This window comes from Pelmatolapia mariae, linkage group LG15 (genome assembly GCF_036321145.2).
Source record: "Pelmatolapia mariae isolate MD_Pm_ZW linkage group LG15, Pm_UMD_F_2, whole genome shotgun sequence".
Classification (NCBI taxonomy): Eukaryota; Metazoa; Chordata; class Actinopteri; order Cichliformes; family Cichlidae; genus Pelmatolapia; species Pelmatolapia mariae.
This window is the reverse complement of record NC_086240.1, coordinates 37,864,832-37,879,184: the sequence shown is the minus strand read 5'-3', so window position 1 is coordinate 37,879,184 and position 14,353 is coordinate 37,864,832. Positions and strand designations below refer to the sequence as shown.

At 42.3% G+C, this 14,353-nt stretch overlaps 1 protein-coding gene across 1 annotated transcript in view; it reads left to right on the top strand.

Moving 5' to 3' along the window:
• psmd1 (proteasome 26S subunit, non-ATPase 1) overlaps nucleotides 1–11,247 on the top strand; it is a 37,912-nt gene extending 26,665 nt beyond the window's left edge. The window contains exons 20-25 of the mRNA XM_063495451.1: nucleotides 3,190–3,359; nucleotides 4,575–4,667; nucleotides 5,067–5,153; nucleotides 7,048–7,203; nucleotides 8,837–9,002; nucleotides 11,048–11,247. Coding sequence (XP_063351521.1) covers nucleotides 3,190–3,359; nucleotides 4,575–4,667; nucleotides 5,067–5,153; nucleotides 7,048–7,203; nucleotides 8,837–8,983 — 653 coding nt within the window. The 3' untranslated portion in view covers nucleotides 8,984–9,002; nucleotides 11,048–11,247. The remainder of the gene's footprint in view (nucleotides 1–3,189; nucleotides 3,360–4,574; nucleotides 4,668–5,066; nucleotides 5,154–7,047; nucleotides 7,204–8,836; nucleotides 9,003–11,047) is intronic.
• Nucleotides 11,248–14,353: the final 3,106 nt, after the last annotated feature.

Genomic DNA, 14,353 nt, shown 5'->3' with positions numbered 1-14,353 from the left:
TTACTACCGTTTATGTCAGAACCGGTGCCATGATGACACCGGTACCCATCCCTACTCATATGTATGCAAAAAGAAAACCCCAGTGTAAGGGTTTCATGTAAATACAAGCATGTGTGTTTTAATAGCAGGGAAACACACTGAAATACACTCTCAGGTGCTGCATTCTTCACAAAGTGAAGTGAACCCGAGCACCTTCACATGACAGTTTTTTCTTTTCTTTTCTTCATTAAGCAAAGCATTGACTGGCTGTTAACTCGGCCCCTTTTGCTCTCTGATTAACGGTCATTTTGTTCTGGGTAGATTATCCATGTTGATGACCGACAGGATTTCCATCATGCTTCAAATCAGGCGCAATAAATTCAGGCCAGGATGTCCCTGCGTGAGACCAAAACCCCTGATTCTTCCCACTCTCAGCTGTCTTTCCTGCACAAGCTGCTTAGCCCTGTTTTCAGTGGAGTTCAAACACATTCAGGCAAAATATACACTACTCCCGTTTGAATGTCAGACATGCTCAGGCTCATGCGGTGCGAATGTTTAAGTATTCTCGTCCTTCCAGGGCCTTGGGAGTGTTTGAGGTGCAGGGGTAATTGTATTTAATTTGACTGGCGGAAGCGATTAGAGCTCAGTTTCATGATAACTGGTGCTCATTACCCAGAAAACCGTCAGTCTCCTGCTTTTCTTCTCTCACTTTGCGTCCACGTCTTTTCCTCCCGCCTGCATTTTCAGGCTTTCTCCCAGTATTTGATGCAGTCTGTTAATCAAGTGTAATTAGCTTTTGCATTCTTATGTAAAAAAAGAAAAAACAAGAAGAAAAACCAAATCATGCCACGTCTTGTTGTTTTTATTCGATTGAGCTGTTTCTTTACACCCAAACACGCAGGCTGGCTGTTGATGTAGTCACGTTACACCTTTTTGAGGGATCGCAGTGGATCTGCGCACCTCCCTCACCAACTCCTTGGAATGAAAATTGGCCCACCAAGCTGAGAGTTGGCAAAAACAGCGGGTGGGGGAGAACCTGTTACTGAAGTGCACTCAAGCTCTTCTAAGTATTTAAGAGACTCTCAAGCACACGCTCGTGGTGCGTTGAGCTAGCCTCGTTACTCATTCTGGCCAACGTTGAGCCCGTGGGACTGGAATGTCTCGTACAGCGGCTCAGATTTGAAGATAAGGCCTCGTAATTAAATCATCCGAGTGACCTCAGGTTAGAGTCGCTGCAGGAGAAGAGGGCAGCAGATGATTTAAGTGCTATTGTTTAGGCTGATATCACTATTAGTTGGAAGGGCTACTCCCTGGTAACCTTGTCATTAAAAAAAAAGAGGTGGTTTTCTTTTTATCTCTATAGAAATGATGAATTCATCCTGGTTGCTCTTCCTCTTCCTCCTCTTTCTGTCTTCTGCCATCCCTCCCTTCTGTTTATCAAAGAATTGCTTGGGTGGGCTGTTATTCTTTTGCTCTTTCAAGTTACACCCTTGACCCCTGTTAATCACCCTTCTAGCCATCTTCATAGATAAAAATAAAATACGATATAAATAGATGTCTTTTTGTTGAATTCAGCAGTAACATCTTCTTGATATTTTCGAACCTTCAAGCTGAGATACACTGCCTGGGCAAAGAAAAAATTAAAAAAAATGATATAATATGTCCTTTCAGTGTTGCTTTATTTTTTGTTGCCAAGTTCTTGTGTTATTGATGAGAGAGTAGGACCTCTGAAATGTCCTCCAGAACAATGCAAAAGATTCTCAGTGGGGTTAAGTTGTGGGCTCTGTGGTGACCGGTCCATGTTTGAAAATTATTTCTCATGCTCTTTCACATTTTGAGTGTGATGAAACCTGGCGTGAGGAAAATCTGGTCATTCACCATATTCGGACAGTCAGGTGACCTTGTTTTTCGCCACACAATGATGCTGTTTAGTCTTTGCATTTTACGTGACCCTGCTAGAACAAATTGCATCTTTTCCACGTCCTTGGGAGATGTCTTCCAACATGGCTGTTTAATAAATGAGAAGCTACTTGCTGCATGAGATAATAATCATTGTAGTAATTACTCAGGGGAAGGCTCTTAACTCTTTGCTTCTTTAAATTCTATCTTTTAAGATATTTGGTGAACATCAAACTGAGCTGTGTATAAACTGCTCAGATGGAAAAGGCATTTGGGATCTTTTCAGGATGGCAGACACACCTCTTTGGATGTAGATCACTTATTAATGCCCTGTCCAGCTCAAATCTGATGATAATGAATGAGGCCTGTCATGCAGGATGCTTTAGACAATGCATTCCTGGATGTAATTATCTTGCCATGCACATCCTCGTATTTTATATTCTGCCCTGAGATCAACGGATCACACAGAATGAAGCCAGAAGGACAAACCTCCTTTGGGTGGTGAACATCCTGGTCTGTACCCCTGTTAACCTCTTACTCCCTCATCATCTGATTACTCTGCCAAGTCTCAAATAATGTGTTTCACTATCAACTGTAACTGTGTCACATGAAAGAAAAAAGCTGTTTTCGCCATCAGCATTCTGGTTATTGTTCAAAGCACAGTTTCCTTTTCTTTTCCGTTTTCCCCTCGACTTAGCCTGTGACCTGGGTTTCAGTCTGTTTATGTTAGGTGTTGACGGCCAGCGGAGCTCAGCATTTCATTTGTATCATTGCGGCTTGCTTGAGGTTTGCTGCTTTTCAGCGCTCTCCTTGTTTTCAGACCTTCAGATATTATGCAAGAGCCTGTAATTTAGACAAGAGTTCCCTCTCATCAGTGGTTAGCACATAAAGCAGAAGTAGGTTCAATAATAAATGAGTGTGTCCTTTATGTTGTGGGCACCGACAAACGGGGTCTTTTTGGAAATGTACGACCGATAATTTTGGAATTAGCACTAGGCTATGATGGTAGCAAATTATATCCAGTGCTGCGTACCGTGTTATCTTTGGCCCATAAGAAACATTAGAGATGATTGTAAACACGTGGGTCCGTCTGAAGATCAAAAAAGAACCAGCAACTTAAAAACGTATTAACTCTAACATAGAGAAACATCGGAGTCCAAACCAGCTAAATCAGTGTTAACATAATCAGGGGTTCTTCTTTAGGTGGTCAGAGGTGACAGAAAATTTGAGAACCTGCTATCATGGTCTTTAAGCCTTTCTTGTCTCATTTTACTGAAATGCTCTCTAACCTTTGTGCTTTCTGTCATCCAGGTGGACGTAACGTGTCCATCTTCCTGCAGTCCAGGACGGGTCACACTCACATGCCGTCAGTGGTCGGCCTGCTGGTCTTCACTCAGTTCTGGTTCTGGTTCCCTCTTTCCCACTTCCTGTCCTTGGCCTTCACACCAACCGCTATAATCGGCCTCAACAAAGACCTCAAGGTACCGAAGCATTTTATTATTTACAAACCTCAACCACAACATGTTTAAAGTGGGCTATTGTGTCTGGTAGATTAGTCCCACCTATGTGTTTATTATGTGTTTATAGGTGAGCCTTGTTTTGTATGTAGGAAACAGCAACATGAGGTCTAAAATATGGCTGCTGAGCTTGTATTTATTGCTGCATGTTGTGCAGGAAATATTTAGCCTCTCGTCTTGGGAACAACTGTAACCAGCAGCCGACACTTAACAAGGCTCTCCTGACTTTTTGCCTGTTCTGGCCGCCTGCCACTCGCACTCTGGTGCCAAAGGATCAGCGTGACATATTGTGGTGTTAAACTGGTATTAGATGAGCTTAAGCTCTTCTGTCCTACCCGAATCAGCAGCACCTGACACCTGGGACACTGACACCCTTTTGAGGTTTTGTGAATTCCCAACGTTACAAAGCACTAGAGAATATACTCGGCGTAAATCCCTGAATAACCAGGGCCGGGGACAGCGGGGTTTAACAGAGTCGCCGCACCCCGGAAAGGTTTGTCAGGACGAGTTCTGCTGCACAGCACAAGCCTTCACAGACGTTGAGCCTTACCATCGGTGAAAAGAACATCCTTGTCACTTGCCCTGTGTTTTTTAAAGGCTGTAGGGGTGCTCTGTTGGACCATCGAGACAGTTTAAATCATTTAGTTTCAGTGAGCTGTTATAATGTGAAGGCTTACACTGAACAGAAGGGACCTGGTGCTGCTGTTGCTGGAGATCCTCTTTAATGTTTGTCTAGGTAAATCTGACAGAGCAGTTCTTCATTTTCACTTAAGTTTCAGTCTGCAGCTATTAGGAGGAAAGCATTGTCACAAGCAACCCCCTCTTGTGTAACTGGTCAAGTATTCAAATGGGTTCAGACCGAGCTAATGTAAGCCAGGCTTTCTCCAGCTTCAACCTTTCTGCAAGCATTTTTTTTCAGGTAACAGAGGATTCCCTTGCTTAAAGGTGTCTGTTTTGAAGTAACTGAAGGAATAGGAAGTGCCAAGTCCTTGAACGTCATTCAGGAAGTATTATAAAATACAGCCTGTAATAGGTGACGCTAAGTGGCTGTCTCTTAGAGGGTGCTTCAAACAGGTGCTCTGTACTGTAGTGAGAACGTCAGTCAGCTCATTTTAAGTTACACTGTGAACATATGAAACATGTTTACAAAGTTTTTTTATTCTCCTCTCTCTTTTTCAGATGCCCAAGGTGCAGTACCGCTCCAACTGTAAGCCCTCCACCTTCGCCTACCCACCAGCTCTGGAGGTTCCCAAAGAGAAGGAGAAGGAGAAGGTGAGCACTGAGGCACCGCAGCACATCAGCTTGTTTTGCTTTCCCTTTTTCTGAAATTATTAGTTCAGGAAAGCTGATCCCGCTCCGTATTGATTTGCAAATAATTTCGAACCCTCCCTGTAAAGACTCATCATTTTCCTGCCTGTCGTGTTTATTATTGTAGAATCTCTGGCCTTTTTTTTTTCTCAGTTGCTCATTTCACAATCCAATCCTGCCCTTGGAGAATGTAATGAAAGACATTAATTTTGTGGTTCACTAGTTTTGTACATTTTAAGCCATGTTTGTAGAAGGTCTTAATGTCTGTGGTAATGTCTGACGTTGTGGAAATGTCTGTGCGCTCTCTCTCTCTCTCTCTCTCTCTCTCGCTCTCTCCCTCTCTCTCTCTCTCTCTCATGCCAGGTATCCACCGCTGTTCTCTCCATCACAGCCAAAGCCAAGAAGAAGGAGAAGGAAAAGAAAGAGAAGGAGGAGGAGAAGATGGAAGTGGTGAGTGGGGAAAACAACCCAACTTTCCTGATTCATTGCTAATAATCATATTGTGTTTTTTTTCCCTGTTCAATATTAATTTTTAAAGATATTACTATTTTTTTGTAGTTGTTTTGATTATTATTGGAGAAAGCAGCTTTACCTCCAGGAACAGAAAAATCCAACAAAATCGAACCCTAACCACGCTGATGCTGCTTTTCTTAAATGAAAACAGAAGGATGGTTGTTGGTACTCGGGTCCTTCATTTCTGCAGTTGAAGTTAAAGCATTTATTATATTTTATAATCGTGAAACTCTTCAGCTGTAGCGAGATGTGCTGCACCCGCTATCCACCTGTTTAGCTGCTTGTTAAAAAGCTAATCAGCCAATCAGATGGCTTGTAGACATGGTTAAGATTAAAATGCTGAAGTTCAAACCAACCATCAGAATGAGGAAGAAAATGCTTTAAGTGCCTTTGAATGTGGCGTGGTTGTTGTGCCAAGCAGGCTGGTCTGAAGCTTATTTACAGAATCTACTTGGATTTTTCTACTCAACCGTCTTTAGGTTTTTATAGATGATTCTGGAAAAAGTGAAAATGGGTGAAAATGTCCTTGTTTATGTTGGAGGAGAAAGGCCAGAGTGGAGCTAATAAGAAGGCAATAAACTCATTACACCTGAGGCATGCAGAGGAGCATCTCTCAACACACCACACGTTGACCCTTGAAGCAGATAGGCTGCAGCAGCAGAAGACCGCACCAGGTCCCACTCCTGTCAGCTAGGAGCAGCAAACTGAGGCTACTGGGGCTGTTCAAGTTTAAAGTTTAAAAATATGGCCTGGACTGAGTGTCAATTTCTGCTGCCACATTCAAATGGTAGGGTCAGAATTAATTGTAAACAACATGAAAGCATAGCCAAGATACTGAACTCTAGGTTGCTCTCCAATATTTTCATCAGAGTGTGCAGCATCTATGCGGTGCTATGATGTCAGCATGAACAAAAATCTGTGAAAAACCAAGCACCTTGTTGAATCTTTGCCACCAAGAATTAGGCAGCTGTGAAGGAACAAGGAGTCCAGCCTGGTCCTAGTAAGGTGTACCTACTAAAGTGGCCAGTGAGCGTATAATATGGTGTCTGTCTTTGCTTTTCGCCTTTGGCTTCAGTCACCACGCAGCAGTCCATCTTTTCTACTAGTGTGTTTTTCGCACTTAGAATATTTGTGCTTTTTTTTTCTCCTGTAGCTTTTGTTGTCATCAAACAAATGAAAACTTCCCTGTTAGTCAAATCAAATGACAGCTGTATGAAAAATGAATGGAGTACCGCAGCATACACCCAGTTGTTTCTTTTCTTAAAGTCTCTTGAGCTTTTCACTCATCCACAGCCAGCGTTCAGACACCCCTGTCAGCAAAGAGCCAGTATAACTTTCATTGGGATTTTCTCTGAGTGTAAACCGTGTGTTTGATCCTCTCTGCCACGCTACATCTCAGCTCTGGTGCTGAGAGACGAGCCTGGAAACATCCTACGCACTCACATCTCAGGCTTTTGATTTTATTTGGCTTAACTCGAAGATGGCAGTTGAAGGAAAGGTACCCACTAAAACTGGGGTCAGACGGTTCATTTGCTTTTTCATAATCCATCAGTACTCGTTGTGCCTCGTTCGTAGTTTTCCAGCATTTGCTGAGCAGCCCGACAATTCATTTGCCATCAGCGGTGCCAGAGCAGGAAGAGCAGGCTGATTCACAGAAATGGAAAGATGGAGGGGGGAGGGTAGAATTTATTACCCATGACACCTCAATAATGTCCAATTCACAGTAGAAACAAATTATTCCGAGTCAGGGACTAGATCTGTTCAGACAAAGCAGTAAATGAACCTACTGTAAGTACTTCTAGTGGCCCTGATCCTCATTCTTCCTTCGCAGGAGGTCCAAGAAGGTGAGAAAGAGAAGAAGGATGAAGAGAAGAAAAAGGAGGTGGAGCCAAATTTCCAGCTCCTGGAGAACCCAGCCAGAGTGATGCCAGCTCAGCTCAAAGTCCTCACGATGCCAGAGACCTGCCGCTACCAGCCCTTCAAACCGGTAACAAACTCAAAATCAACCAGATGTGGACTGAGATCCACATTTTCTGTTATTTATGAACTTGATTGTTCAGATTTTACATGGCGCTTCAGAAAACAAACAAAACAAATCGAGTTAAGGTCAAAGCCCCTTCGGTCCACCACTCCCGTTAATATCTGAGTCATTTGGTTTTAGGCCCCTCTCAGAAAATATGAACATTTTTATATTTTATCATAGTTTCTTTTACTGATAAAGTCAGCAAAGTCATTATTTTCACATACAGATTACACCAAAATTTAATCCAGTATAACAACATGAGGTCTCCACCACAACACAGCACCCAAATAGATTGTTGAATGTACTTATTCTGCTTATTTTTTATTGTTTATAGCATCGGTGCTTCTGTGACGTCTCAGATGTCCCCTGAGTTACAGCATTTACACGTGATATTTCTAAATGAGTGCTAAGCATCAGAGAGCAGAATTTAACAGTGTAACAGTATCTCTGATTATTTTCCTCTAATATAAATCATTCAAATTAAGATCCAGGCCGTGGGTTGATTTTGGCCTCGTCCGATTAAAAAGTGCAGAATCTCCCCCGTCCAGGCCCATAAACCAGAGCTCTGCGGTTCTGACAGTTTTCCACAGTAAATGGCAGGACAGCGTGCACTCACCCCAGTCCTGTAAAGAGGAAGTACTGTTTGATTTTTATGTCCAGCGAGCGAAGCTCAGTGTACTACACTGTACATGTGTCCCTGCTTGTCTAAGGTTTTGGTAATGCTGCTTTCCTTTTAAGGGTTTGTTTTAGGTTCCAAAAGCAGGTTTAGGAAGTGAAGGGAGGTTTACAGGACTTATCTTGAAATCTGCTCAGTGTTAAGAGGCCTATTATATGGAAATTAATACAAGGCTTCCTGTCTTTGGGTCTCTGTTTGGCTTGTGTGTAATCTTTTACTTTTTTGGGCGCATATGTAAACCTTTAATTTGAATTATGCAAATCCACAAAAATATTGCTTATTTAGAAATACTTCTAATTTACCTACACTTCTGTTATAGATGTACCGTTACACTGAATTTAAATATTTTATTTAATGTGTCTACTCTCTTTTGGACAGTATGTTGAAGAGAATTTAAAATACATTTCTGTGTCTGACCCTCTGTTTGAAACTGGATGCACATCTTTAATTGTAATATGGACTTGCATACATAACTGTGGGACTCTGTCATGTACTGGGCTCCTGAGTTTAAAGACAAAAAATGTTTTAAAAGTGTATTAAGTACATATAATACACCACATGGACAAAAGTACTGGGTCACATATAAATAACCTTGATACAGGAGCTGCTCGGTCATGAAAGCCAATGCCATGAAGCTCCCAGCACACAGTTTTTGAGCGGCCGGGAATCAAACCACCAACCTTCCAATTAGTAGATGACCCGCTCTACCCCAAATGCTAGCTGAGTTTTGGAGCTCTGCATGTATTCGGTGGCTCTGCTCGTTGCAATGGTAGCCTCCTATTTGAGTTTGAATTCACTGAGCTTGATCCATTCTTTAATCTTTATTAAGAGCTGTGACCCAATATTTTTGTCCATAAAGTGTATACAAACCTTAAACCTGTTACTCCAGACTTGTGCTAATTTACCTCCGTATGTCACCAGCTCCATACAGGCGGGATCATCATCATGAAGGACACCAGCGAGGAGGAGGAGGAGCTGGTGGAGCCCGTCTCAGCTCACGGCCCAAAAATTGAAGAGGAAGAGCAGGAGCCTGAGCCGCCCGAGCCTTTTGAGTACATTGACGAGTAGAAATGCTCCCAAAGCGACGGTATGCTGATCATTTCTGAACTTTGGAACTTTTCGAGCGTTAAAGAATGACTGACAAAGGTGGCTTTAAATGATTTTAAGAGGCAACGCCTGTCCATGCAGTGAGCTGACAGCTGACATAGACCAGTCCAAAACCCTCCAATGGGTTTTTAAGTTGTGTTTCTTTTTGGCATAAGCAGACGCAGAGATCACAACAGCATTAGTTTAACAGCTAGCAAATCAAACCGCTGGACTGAAATGCAGCTGCTCAGAGTAAAAAAAAAAAGAATACAGTTAAAACTACAGTTAATTTTGTCACTGCTCTCTAGACAACTTTCTGGCTTTGGCACACTCCCACATAGCTGTCTGAGTGTTTTCGTAGGAAGTAACGTTGTGTGATAATAACACACAAAGTAGGTCTGCATTTCTGTCAAAGTATCACAGAGTTTCACCCATCGCTGCCCGAGGAATGTAAACATCACCGCCTCCTTCCTCAGAGGGCAAACCCCCTCGCTGCACTACCCAGTGAACCTGGACGCCTAATGATCACTTGCTGCTTGTTGTGTTAGTGTTGGATTAACTGCAGGAGTCTGCGCGATTTAGTGCAATGAGACCGATGAGGTGTCACTGACCAAATTAGGGCCTCTGTGCGTATTATGCCATGTCCCGTATGAGAGCTGTGAAAGATTAAACGCTGCAGAGATCCTTGTCAGGCCGTCCTTGTTGATATGTGCAAAGTCAATGTCTACGTTAACTGAAAGTAGGTGTTGTGATGTTGCTGGTGCTGCACTGGGGCTTTTTTCCCCTGCTGCCTGCAGTGAGCTTTGGTCACCATTTCTCCCAGAACTGTGTGATAGATGTTCGACTGGCTCACCAGTGTGGTCCGTCACTAGCATACTTCTCCAGAAGTATGTGGAGATTGGTCTTGGCCTAATCTGTGTAGCATTTCTTTCTTCCCAATGCCGATGACATGTCCCACCTATCAAAGTTAAGGCAAAGTTGCTGGTCGACTCAGTGATGTGGTCCTGACGTTGGAGTTCTGGTATGGAGCGAAGGGCTACATCCATGGACACAAGCGTGTGAGGGCGAGGCAAACACAAGTGCCTGTTTGGTGACTTGCTTAAAGTCCAGTTTCCTCCTATTAAAAGGGAGTTTTTCCTTCCCTTGGTTGCCTAGTGCTTGCTCATAGGGGGGCATCTGATTGTAGGATTTTTATTTTACAACATAAAGCATCTTGGGGCAGCTGTTGTTGTGATTTGGCGTTATATAAATAAATTGAAAGCCTACTATGAGTAAACCTTGAAGCTCTCTTCTAAACTGAGTGGTTTCTGTCATGTTTCAGACCTGCTTAAAGAACAAAATGACTGAGTTTGAATCAGAGGTTTGCAGGAAAACCCAGAAACTGTTCTAATGGTGGTCAAACCACATCTTGGATAAAAGCTGAGGTGTCGAAACTCGTCTTTAAGGGTACAGGGAGGTCATCGAATGTCGTACACCTAAAGGCCATCTCAAGTGTAGATTTCTCCCTCAGGAACGTTTGCTTCCACGTGTTTGTCATCATTCTGAAATTCCTCATTTGAATAGGCACGATCCGATTGGGTCCGGTCCTACACACATCTGTCTCACAGATGTTTTATATCATATACTATTGTTGCTGACAGTGTGTTGAGCCCACCACATATTATTTATCATCAATCTCATCAACTCTCCACACTGAATACAGTTGTTCTGAACCCAAATGTAAAGGATACGCTGCTTATTGTGTATTTATCCCTCACGACAAGCACCGGAGCTGTTCAGTGATGTGAACATTCGCATGTTGTAAACACGAGAATCTTTTCAGTCTGCGTGTGATATGATTGCAGTATCAGCTCTCTGCAGCTCCACGGGGAGAGCGCGGGGCAGTGGTGTCATTTCTTACTGCTTCTATGGATTAAATGACTTCAGCTCAATTAATAAAGCCCTGAATTGTCTTTGATTGTCTAACCTTGTATTATTAATCAAAGGACGGGGGGCGGGGCATTATTGTGACGTATTGGTAATGGCTTTTTTTTCCTTCCTCCTCAGGCATCAGAAGAAGAGAGATCCCAGCATGTTGGTCTAGCGTCTCCCCTCCACATCCATGTATCCATCCACCTCTCCGCTCGACTGCTTCTTTGACACGTTCCTTTCCTGTTCTAGCTCCTCACTTGCCACCCGAGGAATGTTTTACATTCTCGTATTGTATAATTTTCAGTCCTTACAATAAAAATAACATATATATCAAATGCTGGAGCGCATGTGTTTATTTGAGCCTGTATTTCACTCGGGGCTTGGGTCTAGGGACTTGCTAATCCCATACATTAAAACTGGTTTACATTGTGTGCACTCAGCAGCTGCTGCTACAGTCTGCGAGCTGAGGGTGAGGAAGTGTGCTTTCAGGAAAAAATTAGCTGCTGCCATATTTTGTATGATAGTGTTTAGCAGGGAAGGCAAAACTGTAAGTCAGACTATGTTTGTCACAGGATCAGTTACAAGCACAGAAAAGTTTGAGTGATCAGTGACCTCGTCAGAATTGCTCTACACTCAAACAAACACGGCTTCATGCAGCTCTGATTTACACTGTGTTGAGCATTTGTACCGCAGGCCTTAACTTTACTGCCTCGGTGAAAATCGCTATGAGTAATTGATAAATCTGCAGGGCATGTGATGTGAGAGGAGGTAGTCGCTGCTTCTAAAAATGTCTATAATTAAGTGCATAAATTTATGAACCTCATTTGGTTCTTTTTATAAGTACGTGTGTGTGTGTGTGTGTGTGAGAATGGGAAAGTAGGACTGCTGTGCTTAATGTGAGTACAAAACATGCAGCAGTCCAGTTATGAGTCAGTGATTTTCAGTCCACAAAGCTTTCAAAACCTGCAACAATCAGTTTTGCAGCAGCAATCTGTTGATGTATTAAACATATTTGGGTAAAACTTTATAATACGGCTGCGACTAAGGGTGTAATTCCCCTGTTCTTATATTGAATTTCAGTTTATTTTATTTGAAACTGCGAGATAATTCTATTTAGATACAAATATTTAAAGGTTGTACACTAGAATAAGGAGGTAATAAGTCAGGTTCTTACAGGAAATTAAATTTAAGTACTGCATAGTTTCCTGGCAATTTAGCAGAAAAACCAACAATACTTCATCTTATCTTTTTAGCATGCTGTACCTTTAAGGTGTGGGCTGTGGTATGGAGTGGCTGGACCCTGTCTAACTTCTGGGTATTTTCGGGGAACTATTTAAGTACAGTGTAAGTAAGAAAGGACAACTGAATAAAAGAAAATCCACCATGCACATCATCGACTATTAAATAACGATGTAAAAAATCATGGTCAAGTCACTTCATAATATAGCCCCGCCCCAAAACGTACAGCATACTTACAATGTAGAATGGAGAAATATTGTTCTTCCACAAAATCACCAGGTATTTATGCACTACTTAAAATTTGTTACGCCATACATACTTACAGTAACTTACAATTACTTGCAGTATAATTTGTCACCTTTCCTGTAAAATACCTGGAAATTAGGCAAGATTAGGACACTCCATAATATGGCCCACACCCAAGAAGTACAGCGTACTTACAATGTAAGATGGGGAAATTACCAGGATGTCACGCAGTACTTAGAATTACTTATAGTATTCTAATGTAATACTTTCACATATTTCTACATTGTACTTTCAAATAAAATACATTGAAGTCTTGGCTAGTAACGCCCTTAGTCATGCGCCGTATTATAAAGTGTTGCCCCTCTGGTTTATGTCCCCTAACAACACTTTTTTGTTGGGTTTATTTGTTTGTTTTAAATTAAATCAGTCTAACTGCTTGATTGTTTGACAAACCTGAAATTTTGTGTGTCCCTAAACATCCGTAACAATCGCACTGATCCACGGATCAGCTGCTAACCTCAGGAATGCTCCGCTGACACAGGAACAGCATGACATCAGATTCATGTGTTGAAAATCCGTTCCTTTCCACAGCCCAGAGACTTGGAGACAGTCGGCGATGTTTTCAGGTTAATGAAAAGAGAAAGACAAGATGCACCATCAATCAAGTACAGAGTCATTTAATTATATTCCCTCAGGAAATCTCATTCAGATGGCTGAAATAGAAATGTAGAACAGACATCTGTTAGACATTTTCAGCCTCACGTGTTTATTCTTGGACTCTGCTAAAGTAGCTTTACACGATTCACAGTTCAGAATAATCATTATTTATACTCGGCCTCAGTGCAGCCCCTGAAACAAGCCGTGTTAGCTCCTCTCCCTGTAAGCAAACATTTTTCTAATTGGCTGCCCCCCACAAACAGAAGGTTTGAGCAGCAGGTGGGTGGAGCTTTGTGTCTGAGGTGACCACATATTTTGTTTAGTTTTTTTTAAACTGTCAGAGTTTAGAGAGCCATTTTCTCTTAACTAAAAATCACAAGTTATTATTGTTTTTTGGGAACCCCGGAAACAACAGACAGCAGCACTCACTCAATGACAAGTCATCGCATTTCGTTCCTTTTTCATCAAACACTTATTTTTCACCTGTGTTGTTCTTCATATTGAATACATCACTAAAAACCATCAAATAAAAAACTTCCAATTTGTGCAGCTGTCTTCCTAGGCAGACTCGAGACTCGAGAAAACACTATTAGGTACAAATGTGCAGCTGATTGTTGAGCCATATATCTAATCAGCCAATCATGTGGCAGTACTACAGTTTAGGAATGTAGACATGGTCAAGATGACCTGCTGAAGCTCAAACTGAGCATCACAGTGGGGAAGAAATGTGATTTAAATGATTGTAAACATGGCTGGTCGGAATCATTCAAAAACTGCGGATCTAGTGGGATTTTCCCATGCAGCCATCTCTAGAGTTTACAGAGAACCATCTGAAAAAGAGAAAAGGTCCAGTGAGCGGCAGTTCTCTGCCTTGTTGATGCCAGAGGTCAGCTGGGAAGGCAAGAGTAACTCAAATAACGACTCATTACAACCAAAATATGCAGAAGGGCATCTCTGAGTCTACAGCAGCAGAAGACCATGCCACGTGCCACTGTCCTGTCAGCTAAGAACAGGAAACTGAGGCTACAGTTCACACAGGTTCACCAAAATGGGACAACAGAAGACTGAGAACTGATCTGAGGACCTTGATTTCTACTGCAAAATTCAGATGACACGTTTTGGCCCAGTGGTAGCAACTAAATGCCACAACCCACCTGAGACCTGTGGCTGATAATGCCCATCCCTTTATTGTCACAGTGTATCTTTTACACTAATGGCCTCCACTGTCACCAGATATCAATGCAATCGAGCACCTTTGGGATGTGCAGCTGACAAAGTGTCCAGCACCATGTTGAGTCT